This window comes from Plecotus auritus (assembly GCF_963455305.1).
Source record: "Plecotus auritus genome assembly, chromosome: 9".
Classification (NCBI taxonomy): domain Eukaryota; kingdom Metazoa; phylum Chordata; class Mammalia; order Chiroptera; family Vespertilionidae; genus Plecotus; species Plecotus auritus.
This window is the reverse complement of record NC_137783.1, coordinates 1,268,844-1,284,510: the sequence shown is the minus strand read 5'-3', so window position 1 is coordinate 1,284,510 and position 15,667 is coordinate 1,268,844. Positions and strand designations below refer to the sequence as shown.

Sequence of the window (15,667 nt, the reverse complement as noted above, 5' to 3'; positions counted from 1 at the left end):
CGCGAGATTTGACGAAAGCAGCGGGGCGGGAAGGAAGCGGAGACGCACCAAACATGGCGGCGGCCGCGGCAGCAGCGGCGGTGACGGGGACGACGGCGGCGACGGCGGCGGCGACGTACCAGGCGGCGGGGGTGACTCGGGGCAGCTGCCAGGCGGTAAGTAGCCGGCTGCCGTCCGAGCCGGCGGCCACGCGGCCAAGTAGGACGCTTGAGGAGAGAGGCGGGACGGGAGAGCCGGGTGGGCGGCTGAGCGGCTGACCCGCCCGGAACTCAGCCCAGCAGGGCAGCGGGCGTGGTCGACGGGTCGGTGGGGTTAGGACCCGGGGCCCTTTCAGGCCCTGGTGCGAAGGGCGCGGTGCTCGGGGCCCGGCGGTCCCGAGGGAGCGGTGCCAAGTGGCGGCCGTCGGGCGTGTTTGGGGGGCGGCCTCGCTCTGACAGGTGGGCGTGCGGGGGGGGGGCGCCCCGAGGTGGCGGCCGTCGGGCGGGGCTCGGAGGCTCGGGTTGAGGGGGGCGCCCCGAGGTGGCGGCCGTCGGGCGGGGCTCGGAGGCTCGGGTTGAGGGGGGCGCCCCGAGGTGGCGGCCTTCGGGCGGGGCTCGGAGGCTCGGGTTGAGGGGGGCGCCCCGAGGTGGCGGCCGTCGGGCGGGGCGGAGGCTCGGGTTGAGGGGGGCGCCCCGAGGTGGCGGCCGTCGGGCGGGGCGGAGGCTCGGGTTGAGGGGGGCGCCCCGAGGTGGCGGCCGTCGGGCGGGGCTCGGAGGCTCGGGTTGAGGGGGGGCGCCCGTGGCCGGGGTTCCAGGGCCCGGCGAGGCGCAGCCGCCCAGGTGCCCGCCTCCCGGCCGGTTGGGAGAAGGACTTTAAAAGGCCCCTCGGAGCCGCGCTCGGGCCGGGGTGGAGGAACGCGTGTGCGCCGGCTCCGGGGCGGGGCGCGGGCCGGGAAGGGCCCTGCAGCCGGCAGCTGCGCGGCGTCCCGCGGGTCTGAAGTCTCCGGAGGAACCGTCCGGAGCGCGAGTGGCCGGGCCGCGCACCTGCCCGCGCTCGGGGGCGGTGTTGGGGTTTGAATTCACGGCGGCCCGTTTGGTGCCCCTCGGTGTGCTGTTGGTTCAGGACCCACAAGCAGTGACCCGCGGGGAGGGGCGTGCAGGCGCTTTACGGGGTGAGATGGAGGGACAGTCAATGGTGTGTAAGGAACAGAACGCCACGCCAACTTGTAAAATGCCTGCGCTAACGACTTTTAAAAGTTCCATGTAGTTCCACGTACATGGCGCCTTCGCCCCAGCCCCAGAACCTGTTCTCGGGAAGTCGTTACAGCGACTGGAGGGGTTAGGTGTCTTTGGCCCCTGGGGTGCAGGGTTGCCCTGAAAACCCTACGCGTTTGGGTCGCCGTGGGGAGGGTGACAGGTGGAGTCCAGATGTGCCCTGAGGGGGGGAGGTGGGCGTTCACACCCCTGCCCGCTGGCGTGTCCTCTGGTTGTGTGTTGTTCGCATGCACCCGGAGGTGGTCCGCCCAGCCTGAGCCTCCCAGCAGTGCCCGTGAACTAGTGAAATGAACAGCTTGAATTTAGAGAGACGCTGCAAGTTTGGACCGACATCCAGCCCACCCGTTGAGAAAAGGACAGACAGTAGTCGCAGGAGCGCGTGTTATTCTTGGGGGACCCTTGGGAGCTTTTGCTGGGTTCAGGACACCCCAAGGGCTGCCGCTGAGGGCACCGGGTGCCCAATGCAAAAAGCCGGACGCCGGACGGTGGGAGGAGACCCAGCAGGTGTGTCTCGGCCCGCGCTCTGTGGTCTTTGATCGTCTGTTGACAGTTTTGCGGGGAGACGGCCCCCGGGTATTCTGTGAGCTGGTTAACCCTGTAGTAGATGCTAACGCCCTTCTTACCACGCAAGCGTCCTCAAACGACGGCCCGCGGGCCACAGGCGGCCCGCCGAGGACATGGATCCGGCCCGCCGGGGGCCGCTGCCTGTCCTGCTTAGCAGCCGATGCGTCCCGGGCCCGCAGTGCGCATAGGAATTTGTTCATCGTGGGTTTTTTTTGTTTATTTTTAAAAATATATTTTATTGATTTTTTACAGAGAGGAAGGGAGAGGGATAGAGAGTTAGAAACATCGATGAGAGAGAAACATCGATCAGCTGCCTCCTGCACACCCCCTACTGGGGACATGCCCGCAACCAAGGTACATGCCCTTGACCGGAATCGAACCTGGGACCTTTCAGTCTGCAGGCTGACGCTCTATCCACTGAGCCAAACCGGTTTCGGCCATCGTTTTTTTTTTAAACTATAGTCCGGCCCTCCCGCGGTCTGAGGGACAGTGACCTGGCCCCTGTGTAAAAAGTTTGAGGACCCCTGCCACAGACGGTTCATTTGTGGTGTGTTTCTCTCTGCAGACCTCCCTGTGGCTTTTCCATCTCAGTTGAACTTCCCTCCATGGCCTTGTGGAGCCGCTTGGTGTGTCTCCAGAGTAAACTTCAGTTACTCTACATTTCATCAATGCTGGACTGGCGAGAAAAAGGAGGAACTGATTTGGGGTGAAAAGGTTAGATTGTGTAACTCTGCTTTTGAATTTCTCCTAATAACTTGTCCTTATTTATGTTTTACTTTTATGTTCTCTGGTTTCCCAATGCCTCCGAATGTCCCTCTTTGCCTTCGAGAATTTGTTTTTTGACAGTTCTATAATCGGAGGAAATGTGTTCTAATTCTCTGTGAGAGCCCATTTATTCCCTACACGAACCAAACCTGATTTGTCAGACTTCTCTGCTGATGTCTGTTCTATGGCCGAGTAAGTTTTTCAAGGACCATGATTATTTGTATGAAAGTAAGCACATCCGTTGAACTGCAGTCACTTTTATGTTATAGGCCTACCTAACCCCCACATTAAGTTATTGCATTAGTACACTGCTAAGTATTCTGTTCTATGATTAGTAATCCTTCTAAGACAAATGTGTCAATAAAATAGATTCTATTCCCTAATCGCATGTTCCCCAAGTTCTCCTAGAGCTTAGGAAAAAGGTGGTTAGAGTTCCTGTGGTTCTTACATTCCCTCCATCCCAGGGCTGTGGTCGTCTTGTAATTTGCATCCTGACGCCTCTGTATTGTTATCTACTGGTTCAGAGGGTGTGTGTGTGTGTGTGTGTGTGTGTGTGCGTGTGTGTGGTGATCAAAACTTCCCATTTGTAATGTGAGAGTAAAGAAGAAAGATCAGAGGGCATCATACAAATAGGTCCTTTACCAGAAACCAAAGGAAGATCAGAATAGTTTCAGTCACCTGCTCAGTGGTCAAGAGGTCTCCGTGTCCTTTAGGACAGCAAAGCTCGCTCTCAGGTGGGTCTTTCTTTCACCAGCGTGCGCAGCCTCCGCTTGGTAAGAACCTTATTTTTGAGCCTTGGATGGCTAGTTTGGGGGACGCTATTGACATAAAAATAATTGAGGTATAAGCTACTCAGTTTCTATGTAGACATGTACCTACACGCAGTGGAGTACCCGGTTCAATTTTAATCAGTAATCACAGGGAGGGCTCAGAAATGTTACAGTATCATAAAGAATCCTATATGATAATCCTATATAATAAAGAGCTAATATGCAAATTGGTTGGGACGCCATCACAGTAACGACCGATCCGCAGGAGGCTGTGTGCGCAGCAGGTGCACGCGGGTGGGAGGGTCTGCGCGCGGCGAGGTGCAGGGCTGCGTGCGCCACCGGTCACCAGGAGATGCATGGAGCACCTCTCGGTCCCACGTACATTGGCAGCAGCGGCAGCTCCCTCCCACCTCCCGCAGAAGCAGCGCGGCTCCCTCCCGCCGGCTTCCACGTGTGTGCTGCGGCTCCCGCCAGCTCCTGCAGAAGCAGCGGGTGGCCTACTGCATGCAATGTCATGCGCTGGGCCACTAATGTTATCATACAGTATGGGAAACAACTATTCTCTTTGGTTGATATAGTTAGACTAGAGGCCTGGAGCACGAAATTCATGCACGGGGTGGGGGGATCCCTCAGCCCAGCCTGGACCCTTTCCAATCTGGGACCCCTCGGGGGATGTCCCTGGGATCTGGCCGAAACCGGCAGTCGGACATCCCTCTCACAATCTGGGATCACTGGCTCCTAACTGCTCACCTGCCTGCCTGCCTACCTGAATGCCCCTAACTGCCCCCCCTGCTGGCCTGGTCACCCCCAACTGCCCCCTCTTTCAGCCTGGTTGCCCCTAACTGCTCCCCCCCCCCACTGGCCTGGTTGCCCCTTAGTGCCCCCCCTGCTGGCCTGGTTGCCCCCAAATGCCCCCCTTGCCAGCCTGGTTGCCCCCAAATGCCCCCCCCCCCGCTGGCCTGATCACCCCTCACTGCCCCCCTCTGCTGGCTTGGTCACCCCTAACTGCCCCCCCTGCCGGCCTGGTCACCCCCAACTGCCCCCCCCCCACCTGCTGGCCTGGTCGCCCCTCATCCCCCTCTGCTGGCCTGGTCGCCCATCACTGCCCCCCCTGCTGGCCTGGTTGCCCCACGCAGCCTGCTGGTCAGTCGTTTGCTCGTCCCTCGCTAACCCCCCTGCAGGCCTTGTCACCCCACACAGCCTGCTGTTTGGTTGTTACTGTGAGGGCGTCGTAATCAATTTGCATATTATCCTTTTATTAGTATAGATATTAGTTACAGAAAGAGTAGATCAGGCTTGGAATATACCTTCCAAATCTATGGTAAAAGTGGACAACTCTTAAATATGTTTCTTTTTCTGATGACATCATTTTACACATTGAAATTTTGTGTAAGGTTTTTTTGGCTAACAAGCTCCAAGGTGTTGAATTCATGGCCAGTACGAAAGATACTTTCAATAAAAACATTATAATTTGCTGATTTCCAAAGTTGATTTTTATGTTATTTTTGCAAAGGTTTTAAAATTTATTAGTGTTTTAGAGGCATTTCCATATATCAGTTAATTTGCAGAGTTCTTAGAGTAAACTTTTAGTCCTGAGCCTATTGATTGCTTTATTAAAGACAGAAAGGTGGTTTGGGTATAAAAATTTGCATTTTCTTTCAGCTTCAGGAAGCTTTCTGTTGTTTCAGAATTAGTGTTCATTTTCTGTTTATTGTGCTAAGATAGACTGACTGAGCTAGAGAAACCTGGGTCTTGAACCAAAGACTCCATTCAGACTTAGGCAACTTTCACCCCAGGGCTTAAAGCTGTGCAAGGACCTGTCGTGCTGTGCATGCATCAGGGTGTGTGCGTGTCTGTGTGTAAGTATGTTGGGGGGGGGGGGCGGTGATGTAGGTCTCAGGTTACAAGCCGTATCAATATGTTAAAAACTAAAATTTGATTTTTCATGTTTACAATGTCATTTTCCTTTTTCCATCGCCAAGACGGTCAGAATGGCCAGCCCCCCCTGTAATCAGGCTCGTCTGTGCTCTTAAATCTCGAGAGGCCCGCAGGAAAGCATCGTCTTCTGCTTGCGCGCTGACAGTCTCCCGCGTTTCTCTGCATTGTCACGTGTTGTGCCCTGGCAGAGTGTGCTTTCTGGTTGGGATTTGGTAAGAAGCTGTGTCTGCTTAGTGAACCTTGTCACAGCACATTCAGCTACTTCCCAGTGGAAACACCAGTGTCCATATGAATTGATTGGCTAGAGGTGATGCTAAGTTGCAAGGTAAATATCAGGATTTCTTTCTTAATTATAACTTTTACAATTTATAAAATAATTTGCCCGATCCTCCTCCTCCTCTTGCTCCTCCTCTTCCTCTTCTTCTTCCTTCTCCTCCTCCTCTCCTTCATCATCATCATCTTTTATCTCCCAATCCTCATACCATTTTTTTCTTTATTGTGGGGGTCTCTACCTCCAAAGCTATGTTGAATAGCAGTAGCACAATACATTATACAGATGATGTACTATAGAATTGTACCCCTAAAACTTGTATAATTTTATTAACCAGTGTCACCCAACAAAATTCAGTGTTAAAGCATAGCAGTAGCAATAGCAAGTATTCTTGTCTTCTTGATTCTAAGGCAGGGGTGGGGAACACCCAGCCTGTGGGCCATATAAGGCCAGAGAAATGTTTTGGTCTGGCCCTGCCAAGGCATTAGGAGTGAGTTAATTGTTTTACCAAATAGAGCAGGCTAATTTTTAAGTTAATAATTTTGTATGGCGCACGAATGATGTAAAGCTCCAAATGGCTCTGGGCAAAAAAAAAAAGGTTCCCTACCCGTTCTAAAAGCAACGCCTCTAAATGTTCTCCCTTAATTGTGGTGTCGTTCTGGAAGATACCCTTTATCAGTTTAAAGTTTAAGCATTCTGAAATTGATTCTGCAGGATTCTATTGTTTTCTGTACCTGGGGTTGCATTGATACCCTATCAATCTGATTGTTTTCCTATGTGGGTGCACTGCCTTTTCTCTCTAGACAGTGTTGTATAATTTTCTTTGTCTTTGAGATTTTTAAATTTCACAATAATGTGTCTAAGTGTTATCGTATATTCTATTTTACACTCTGACCCCATTCACTATGAAATAGATCTCTAATTCTGGACATTTATTGATCATTGTTTTTAAAAAACTATTTCTTATACATTTTTCTGTTTCTGGAACTCATTCTACAACTGTTATATTTCTTACACTTTTGTATATATTTTTACAGTTCTCCCCACCCCTCTGTGCTTTGAGTTGTCTTCCCTCGCTTTCAGTTTTATTGAGATATAACATTATTATCTATACTAATTAAAGGGTAACATGCTAATTAGACCAGGAGACCTTCTGGGAGACCTTCCGGACAAAGCCATGGTGGTGGGGCTGAGGCAGAGGTGGTTAGGGGCAATCAGGCAGGCAGGCAAGTGGGTGGTTAGGAGCCAGTGGTCCCGGATTGCGAGAGGGATGTCCGACTGCCGGTTTAGGGGATCGGGCCTAAACCGGCAGTCAGACATCCCCCGAGGGGTCTCAGATTGGAGAGGGTGCAGGCCGGGCTGAGGGACACCCCCCCACACACACACACAAATTTCGTGCACTGGGCCACTAGTATACTAGAAGCCCGATGCATGAAAATCGTGCAAGAGTAGGCCTTCCTTCCCCCGGCTGCCGGCACTGGCTTCCCTCTGGCACCTGGGACCCAGGCTTCCCTCTCAGCCCCAGCTTCGTCCGGAAGGTCGTCCAGAAGGACGTCCGGTCTAATTAGCATATTATGCTTTCATTATTATAGACTAGAGGCCCAGTGCACAAAATTTGTGCATGGGTACGGTCCCTAGGCCTGGCTGGCGATCGAAGCATGAACCACTGGCGTGGAAGGGCAGGTCCCAGCTGACCTCTGGGCCCTGGGCAGCTCCTGGGCCCACAGGCCCCCGCGCGCGCCCCTCCACCTGAGTCACGGCGCCCGAGTCCCCATGCGGAGATGCGGTGAGCGCTGCCAGACGCCGTGGGCCAGGGCACAGCGTGGCCTCTGGGCCGCCCAGTGGTCCACGTGGAAGCCAGGCGGGCAGTGCACTCGCTCCCGGCCAGCCTCGCAGACCAGCTCCTGTGCGAACGAACCCACTGGGAGCCCGACTGGCCCCTGCGGTCCCAGTGGCTGCAGCCCCGCTCACCTGGAAGAGGCCGCGCACGTGCGGGCTGGGCTCCTTGCGGCGCCTGGCACCTGAGCGTGGGGGCTCCTCTGGCTGCAAGCCCTGGCATCCCAGGGGAGGTAAAAGGGCAGTGAGAGCGAGCTCGGCGGACACCCTGCATCTCGCCATCTGCAGGCCATCGATCTGGGCTGGACCCTGCCTGGCTCCCTCAGTGCCTGGGAGCCGGGCGGCAGCCCCGCCCCCCACCGCTGCCACTGGTCGCCATCTGCAGGGTGATGTGGGGGGGGCAATTGAGCCTCGGCTTGCACCTGCCTTGGCCTGGCGCCACCCACTCACCTGCTCCACCATCCCACTGCGGTCCTGCTCTCGTCAGGGCCCATCAGAGCCGGCAGCGCCTCCACTGCCACCGGCTGCCAGCACCGCCACTGACACCCGCCATGCTCCGCACCGCCCCCTAGTGGTCAGTGCTCATCATAGCGAGTGGTCAAACTCCCGGTCGAGGGGACAATTTGCATGTTAGGCTTTTATTATATAGGATTGTTCTTGATCTTATTCTTAATCTTTTTCATTGGAGCTGACGGGCTCATCTTGTTTTTCGAACCACAGGGCAAATTTTAAAGGACAAATAATCAGTAGATTCAACTCCAGTCACAAAACAAATAGAATACAGTGATACAGTGACTAGGAAACAGAACCAGACAGGGAAACGTGGGGAGGTGGGACGAAGCAGCTGAACACACCCGGCCCGTAGGGGGTTCCGGAGGCCGTGGCCGCACTGCTGTGTGGTCAGGTCAGCTGTGGTAGGCGGGAGTCAAGGGTTACGTGTGTTTCCAGTAGATTTCTAATTAATCAATTAAAATAGAAGTTTTAGTTCTTAGAATGTTGGTTCAGCTTTTGTTAATTAGAAAATACTGTTATGGAGCCCTCCCACTGGACAAGCTTTGGCCTTTACATAACAGTATTTTTACTGGAAGAAAAGACTTTTTGCCTTTTAGGTGTTAGACTTCCTAATTTTGTTCTTACCGGAAAACGTTTTGGTGATTTGGTTTGTGAATTTGGGCCATAAACCTAAGTGAGGACCAGTTTAGTTTGTGATGACAAACTCACATTCCCCGCCCCCTCGTTCTCAGAGTGAGTGGGCTGACGGCGGTGGTAGAGGTGGGGGAGGGGAAAGCAGGGGGAGGGGAGCAGCCCGTAGGCCAAGCCCGGCTCGGGCCCGCTTTGTGGTTTTATTGAAACAGGCCTACGCGTTCGTTTATTTACGTGTTGTGTGTGGCTGCCGTTAGCTACGGGACAGAGTTGAGTAGTTTTGACAGAGACTGTGTGCCCTGCAAAGCCTAAAGTATTTACTGTTTGGACTTCGACAGAAAGATTGCGCCCTGTTCTAGATCCCCTCTTCCTAGAGGACTCATTCACGTGACCCTCTGACTCGGAGCCTTGGCTGTTGTCCCTGGCTGTTTCAGGGTAAATTAAATGAAATGTAACACGCGTCGTTTGTCGTAGCCACATTCCCAGTGCTCAGGGCTCCGTGCGGCCAGTACACCTGCTCCGGGCGATGCAGGTCTGCAGCCTGCCCGTCATCCAGGAAGCTGGAGCCCGAGCCACGTGGTGTCTTTCCTGTCCCACTGATCGCCCTGCTGCTGTGCCTGCTTCTTCCATCTGGACGGACTCTCTCTTCTTTTCCGGTCTTCGTAATTTCCCTCCATCCTCTGAGACCTACATTCGAACCCCCGTGAACGTCAGTATGAAACGTTCATTCCCCACCATTCTGTGGGTGTCTCCCCAGCCGCAGGCAGGGGACACGGGTGTAAAGACGGGGACCGGTCCTCTGCTGCTCTGCGTAGGGCCTCGCAGCCGTGCTTTGTCACTCGTAACCTGTACTGGACCCCTAAATAGTGTAAATCATGTCCGTTTCCCCCCAGGTAGAACGACTGTAAACTCCAAAAGCAACCCACACAAAACAAGCAAAGATGGGTGAGAAGAAACCAGAGCCCCTGGACTTCGTGAAGGACTTCCAGGAGTACCTGACTCAGCAGACCCACCACGTGAACATGATCTCGGGCTCCGTGAGCGGGGACAAGGAAGCAGAGGCTCTTCAGGGAGGTATCCTCACCTCATTCTCTCACTAACTCCTCCTCACAGACACAGGCCTGTGCGTCATTGCTGTCCACCGGGGCCATGGCTCCCTCTGTGAGTCAGTCCCTTTTTCCTACAAAGAACAGGGCAGTTTCCTTCCTTCCTTTGAACCCGTCAGGTTTTGTGAGGGAGGCCCCAGGCTTCCCCGGGCCGAGCGCTGCCTCACGGCCTCGGACGATGCGGGCGCTCGTGGCACCCTGTCCTCCAGCTTCTTCTGTAACTCACAGGGACAGGCACCCCGGGCCAGCGTCCGCTCAGACCGAAGGACTCGGCCACCGGGTTCTGTGTGAGGCCTGAGACAAAGCGGGATTTGGGTTTCTCCTCTCAGAAAGAAGACGGGGCGATGGTTAGCCGTCTGGGGGAGGAGCTAGGGCGGAGAAAGCGGCCCCCTGCACACAGACTGTGTCTCGTTTGCGCCCCACACACGCGATGGATTCTGACCTCACTCCTAGGTCCGCACAGGACAGCCTGGAGCCCATCTGGACTGCCAGCCACTTATTTCTGTGTGACCTGCAAGCTAAGAGTGGTTTCTCCTGAAAGATGGCTGGGAAAAATTAGAAGAATGTCATAAGGTGAAAATCCTGAAATCCACACTGCAGCACCCGTGAATAAAGTTGTACTGAAATGCAGCCGCACTCGCTTGGTTACATTTTTCTGTAGCTGTGCTACAAGTGCGGATTGAGTGGTTGTGGTAGGAGCCACGTGGCCCCACGGCCTGAAGTGTCTGCTGTCTGAGCCTTGTAGGGAAAGGTGCCGGCCCCTGACCGAGATGGTCTGTGGCCTTGTAGTCCAGGGACCAGCGGCAGAGACCTGGGAGCTTGTGAGACGTGCAGGATGTCAGGCCAGTCCACACTCCCCGCGTGATCCGCACATCCATCACGCTTAGAGAGCCCTGGCTTGGGAGAGCGCGGGCGGGCGGGCGGAGCTGAGCCCAGGCCTCCGGGGCAGTGGCGGTGCTGGATCTTGGACTTCTCTCCCCGGTGGGGTGCCGCTTGAATTCCTCCCGGCAGCATTCTGCCTCCTGGGATGGGACGGAAGTGCTTTCCCCGGGAGCCAGGAGTGAGCCTGTCCCTGCAGACACTGCAGTGTGCAGGGGTTCGAGGGAGCAGGGCCGTCCCCGCCTTGGGCTGGTTTTCCTGCTGGGAGCGCTTGCCCTCGGGTCCCTGTACAAAGAGGTCGTGGGGTTGGGTTGAGAGCCGGAGCCAAGCACCTTCCAGCTCTCCCAGTCCTGCAGTTCTGACGCTCAGAGGACTCCAGTACGATATTTTTATGTGCTTGGAGTGTTAGGGTCCTAAATGCAAGCCAGCATCTAGGACATCTGTACAGACTGAGGGGGACAGCGCAGAACTCGGCTTTGATTGCTTTAGGCTCCAGTAAGCAGAGTGAGGACCTGGGGAGATGTTCCTGGCTTCCTGTTATATTTGTAGATAGAAGTGGCGAGCACGTAAACGTGTAGCTGCTGTCACTACTTCCCCCCCCGTCTCCTCTCTGTCAGGCAAGGGCCGCACCCCGACCTGGCCCCCCCGTCTCCTCTCTGTCAGACAAGGGCCGCACCCTGACCTGGCCCCCCGTCTCCTCTCTGTCAGACAAGGGCCGCACCCCGACCTGGCCCCCCTGTCTCCTCTCTCAGACAAGGGCCGCACCCCGACCTGGCCCCCCTGTCTCCTCTCTCAGACAAGGGCCGCACCCCGACCTGGCCCCCCTGTCTCCTCTCTCAGACAAGGGCCGCACCCCGACCTGGCCCCCCTGTCTCCTCTCTCAGACAAGGGCCGCACCCCGACCTGGCCCCCCTGTCTCCTCTCTGTCAGACAAGGGCTGCACCCTGACCTGGCCCCCCGTCTCCTCTCTGTCAGACAAGGGCCGCACCCCGACCTGGCCCCCCGTCTCCTCTCTGTCAGACAAGGGCCGCACCCCGACCTGGCCCCCCATCTCCTCTGTCAGACAAGGGCCGCACCCCGACCTGGCCCCCCGTCTCCTCTCTGTCAGACAAGGGCCGCACCCCGACATGGCCCCGAAGCCTGGGAGGACGGTAGCTTTGGGAGGAGCCAGGGAGCTGCGCTCAGGCAAGGTGGTGTGCCCCCCCCCCCCCCGCAGGCCAGAGTGCGCGCTGCGTTGTGAGATGCACACCCCCTCCTGCTGTCCTTTGTTCACAGCGGGGACAGACGGCGATCAGAATGGACTGGACCACCCATCGGTGGAAGTGTCCCTGGATGAAAACTCAGGAATGTTAGTAGACGGGTTCGAAAGGACCTTCGATGGGAAGCTCAAGTGTCGGTACTGCAACTATGCCAGCAAAGGAACAGCCCGGCTCATCGAACACATCAGAATCCACACAGGTACCGGAGAGCGGGCGGGCGGGGAGCCACTTCTGTGGGGGCGGGGGGGGCCCAGGAGGGCAGGTGGGCCTGCGCTGTAAGAAGTTCTGATTGTTTTAAACGGAAGGTTGACGTGAGGTTTGAACAGATGGGAAGTAACAGCATAATAGCATGCACACAGGAAGTGAGGCCCCTGCAAAGCTTCCCCTTCCTCAGCCATCTCTGTCCCGATCCACATCATCTCTCAACCTCTGTCTGGCCCTTTCTCCCCGCTTTTCTCTCTGAACAGGTGAAAAGCCTCATAGATGTCACTTATGTCCATTTGCCTCTGCTTACGAGCGCCACCTGGAAGCACACATGCGTTCCCACACGGGGGAGAAACCGTATAAATGTGAACTGTGTTCCTTCCGCTGCAGCGATCGAAGCAACCTGTCCCATCATCGACGGCGCAAGCACAAGATGGTGCCGATTAAAGGTGCCAGGTCTTCCTTGAGCAGCAAGAAAATGTGGGGTGTTTTACAGAAGAAAACCAGCAACCTGGGCTACAGCAGAAGAGCACTCATCAACTTAAGCCCGCCTTCCATGGTGGTCCAGAAGCCAGACTACCTTAACGACTTCGCCCACGAGATCCCCGCCATCCAGACGGACTCCTACGAAAGCATGGCGAAAACCGCCCCCGCCGGGGGCCTGCCCCGGGACCCCCAGGAGCTCCTGGTCGACAACCCCCTCAACCAGCTCTCCACGCTCGCGGGGCAGTTGTCCAGCCTGCCCCCCGAGAACCAGAACCCCGCGTCCCCCGACGTCGTGCCCTGCCCGGACGAGAAGCCGTTCCTGATGCAGCAGCCCTCCGCCCAGGCCGGGGCCCCAAGCATTCCTCAGAGCGCCTCCCCCGCCAGCCCCGAGCCCCGGCCGCCCCACGGCCAGAGGAACTACAGCCCCGTGGCCGGTCCCAGCAGCGAGCCCAGCGCCCACACGAGCACCCCCAGCCTAGGCAACAGCCAGCCGAGCACGCCCGCGCCCACCCTGCCGGCCCAGGACCCGCAGCTCCTGCACCACTGCCCGCACTGCGACATGTACTTCGCCGACAACGTCCTCTACACCATCCACATGGGCTGCCACGGGTACGAGAACCCGTTCCAGTGCAACATATGCGGCTGCAAGTGCAAAAACAAGTATGATTTCGCCTGTCACTTCGCAAGAGGGCAGCATAACCAGCACTGACCGGACGGTCACTCGTTCCTGACTCGGCTCTGACGGGACGCGTTTCTTAGTTTTGTTCATCGTTGGTTTTCGTTGTTGGGGGGAGGACCCATCCCTAATGTGCTAATTTAAAGTTTATACATTATATTTATAGAAAACAAAGTTGACAATGGAAACAAATGTTTTCCTTTTTTTTTTCCCATAAACATTTGGTCAGGGTCATTTATAAGAACAATTAGACACATTGGTGTCTGTTTTTTCCTTTTCTTTAGACATTTGATGATTGAAGTGCAATCTTAGTCTTACAGGTATTCCTTTAAACCCCATGTTTATGTCCATGTAGACTTCAAAGCTTGATCCTGGTGGTGGCCCACTGTATACGCAGCTAGATGGCATTTCTGCCATATTAAAACGGTAGAATAAATTACTTTCTCACCAACTTTGTTACAACTTATTTCCATGTTTAGCAGAGGAATTGCCTTTAAAATTGCTCTTTAGATAGTTGAAATACTATCTAGTTCACTTAGGTTAAGTTGAATTGATAGTTTCAACTGATAGAAGTAAAGCTATTTCAGTATATAGTAAACCTTTCTTTTTTTCCATAAGGGGGAATGTAAAACAGCTAATTCCTTTAAAATTAAAGTGATAAAAATTTGAGAGAAGTGTTCTGAAAAGAAATGAAACAAGACTTTACATCGAAAATGGAGTTTAATATTTGGAAACCTGTTTATTCAATCTCTTGTTTAAAAATGCATCAGTTTTCCATCGGATTCGTTCTATTATACTTGTAGTTTATTTTAAAAACCACAAGTAAATACATGAGAATGCTAGAAATATCAGGGTGATTATCTATGAAGATGCCTTTTTTGTTCTATTAGTTTGAACCTTGTATTTAAACCTTTTATTCTGACATCATTACTGTCAGGTGAGGATATTGACAAGGCTATTGAGTGTCCGTTCCCCCTCCCGTTCCTTTGATGACCAAAGAGGTAAGTGCAAGTCCCCCCTGGTTCCCGGAAACAGGCCTTCACGCACCCCCACCGTCCCGTGCCCTGCCTCCTGCCTCGCACCCGTTTGCTGTCCGTCGTTTCTCTGGTGCGTGTACAGGAACACATGGGAAGAGGTGAGGCGGAGGGTGTTTCTGAATAGGAAGCATCCGTCCAAAACGAGTTCTGTCTCCTCTTCAGAACTGGCCCCTAGCACCCGAGTGTGACTTCCAGTTGTGATGCTCGCTGCAGGGGACCGTCTTCCCTGTGCAGTGACAGGGCCCTGGGAGCTGGCCCCCTCGACTCCGGAGTGGAAGAGGGCTTGCCATGGGGAAGCAGGTAGCAGATGCACAGACACATTTGATTTGTTTACAGAAGTAAGACGTGCTCATTAATCTAGAGGGATTTCGAATAGGAGGTTGCTGTTTCTATATTGTGTGATAACTCGCTTACCCTGAAGAGCACTTGGTCAAATAAACTTATTATTTCTAACTGTTGGTTTCTGTGTACTTGGCAAACATTCTGTTTTTAATTTGGTTTAAAGCTTGAGAGTGTCACTTACCGGGTTTGTAGAGAACGCCCTAACGGTTGAGCCTTTTTTAACTGAAAAGGACACTGCTCCTGAAAGGGAAGTGTCGGTGGCAAATGTGCACAAAAGCCCGAAGTGCCGAGTTAACGGGTCTCCTGCCCGCAGTGCTGGGAAGCCTTTCGAAGGCCTCAGTGGTTAGTGCTCCGTCAGCCCATCTCCCTGGCACTGGTCCAAGCAGCAGCATCTCAAAGGGCTGCTCCGACTCGACCTCTTCCCTCTCACCGCCCAGGCTCCTGCGGCCAAAACCTGGTCCTGCTTCGCTCTCGCTTCGCTCACCGCTCAGACCGGGGTCCGTGCCGCCGTTTCCAGACGCGTAACTTCGCCCCGAATTCATTCATTCCCACAAAGCACGAGGGTGCTGTCGTTTGGAAGCTTTTTCCCCCTCACTTTTACTTTATTCAAAAGCAATACGCAGAATAGCAAATGCAGGTTTCCATTAAACAAAGGGGAGAACTCTCTTGTTAAAACCAGTTTATTAACTGCATTCTGGGCCAGATAGTGACAACTATATTTTTTTCTGACAACTAAAGATAGATGTTTGGAAGGTGCGTTTCGCTTTCAATGTAGACTTTTTTTCATAATTGCAAACTCGAATGTATGACTAATTTCCCTGGGACTCGGCGCAGTTGCTGTTCCATCGGCGTGATGCACGCAAGGCCTTGAAGTGAGTCTGCCTTAGCCGCTCTTTAGTGTTCTGTTTTTTAAAAGATTTAGGGTTTCACTTAAATCTGTGTGTTAAATGTATCTTCCATTAAGTATTGAGTATATTTATCCCATTTTATATTTAATCCCATTTTATAGAAATGAGGTGTTGGGGAAAGTTTAACATGCAATATTTATAGTATTTTGCTGTTAACAGGCAATGTTCTGAAACTAAATTTATTTTTGTTCAGTGAACATAAGTTTAGATTTTTAAAGTTGGTAGATAAT

At 54.0% G+C, this 15,667-nt stretch overlaps 1 protein-coding gene across 1 annotated transcript; it reads left to right on the top strand.

The window, feature by feature from the left end:
- The first annotated feature begins 13 nt into the window (after nt 1–13).
- Nucleotides 14–14,645, top strand: IKZF5 (IKAROS family zinc finger 5). The gene is made up of 5 exons (XM_080688133.1): nt 14–155; nt 2,383–2,531; nt 9,434–9,614; nt 11,801–11,983; nt 12,252–14,645. Exons 3-5 carry the CDS (start codon nt 9,482–9,484, stop codon nt 13,181–13,183), a joined length of 1,248 nt encoding a protein of 415 aa, XP_080544259.1. The 5' UTR covers nt 14–155; nt 2,383–2,531; nt 9,434–9,481; the 3' UTR covers nt 13,184–14,645.
- The last annotated feature ends 1,022 nt before the right edge of the window (nt 14,646–15,667 follow it).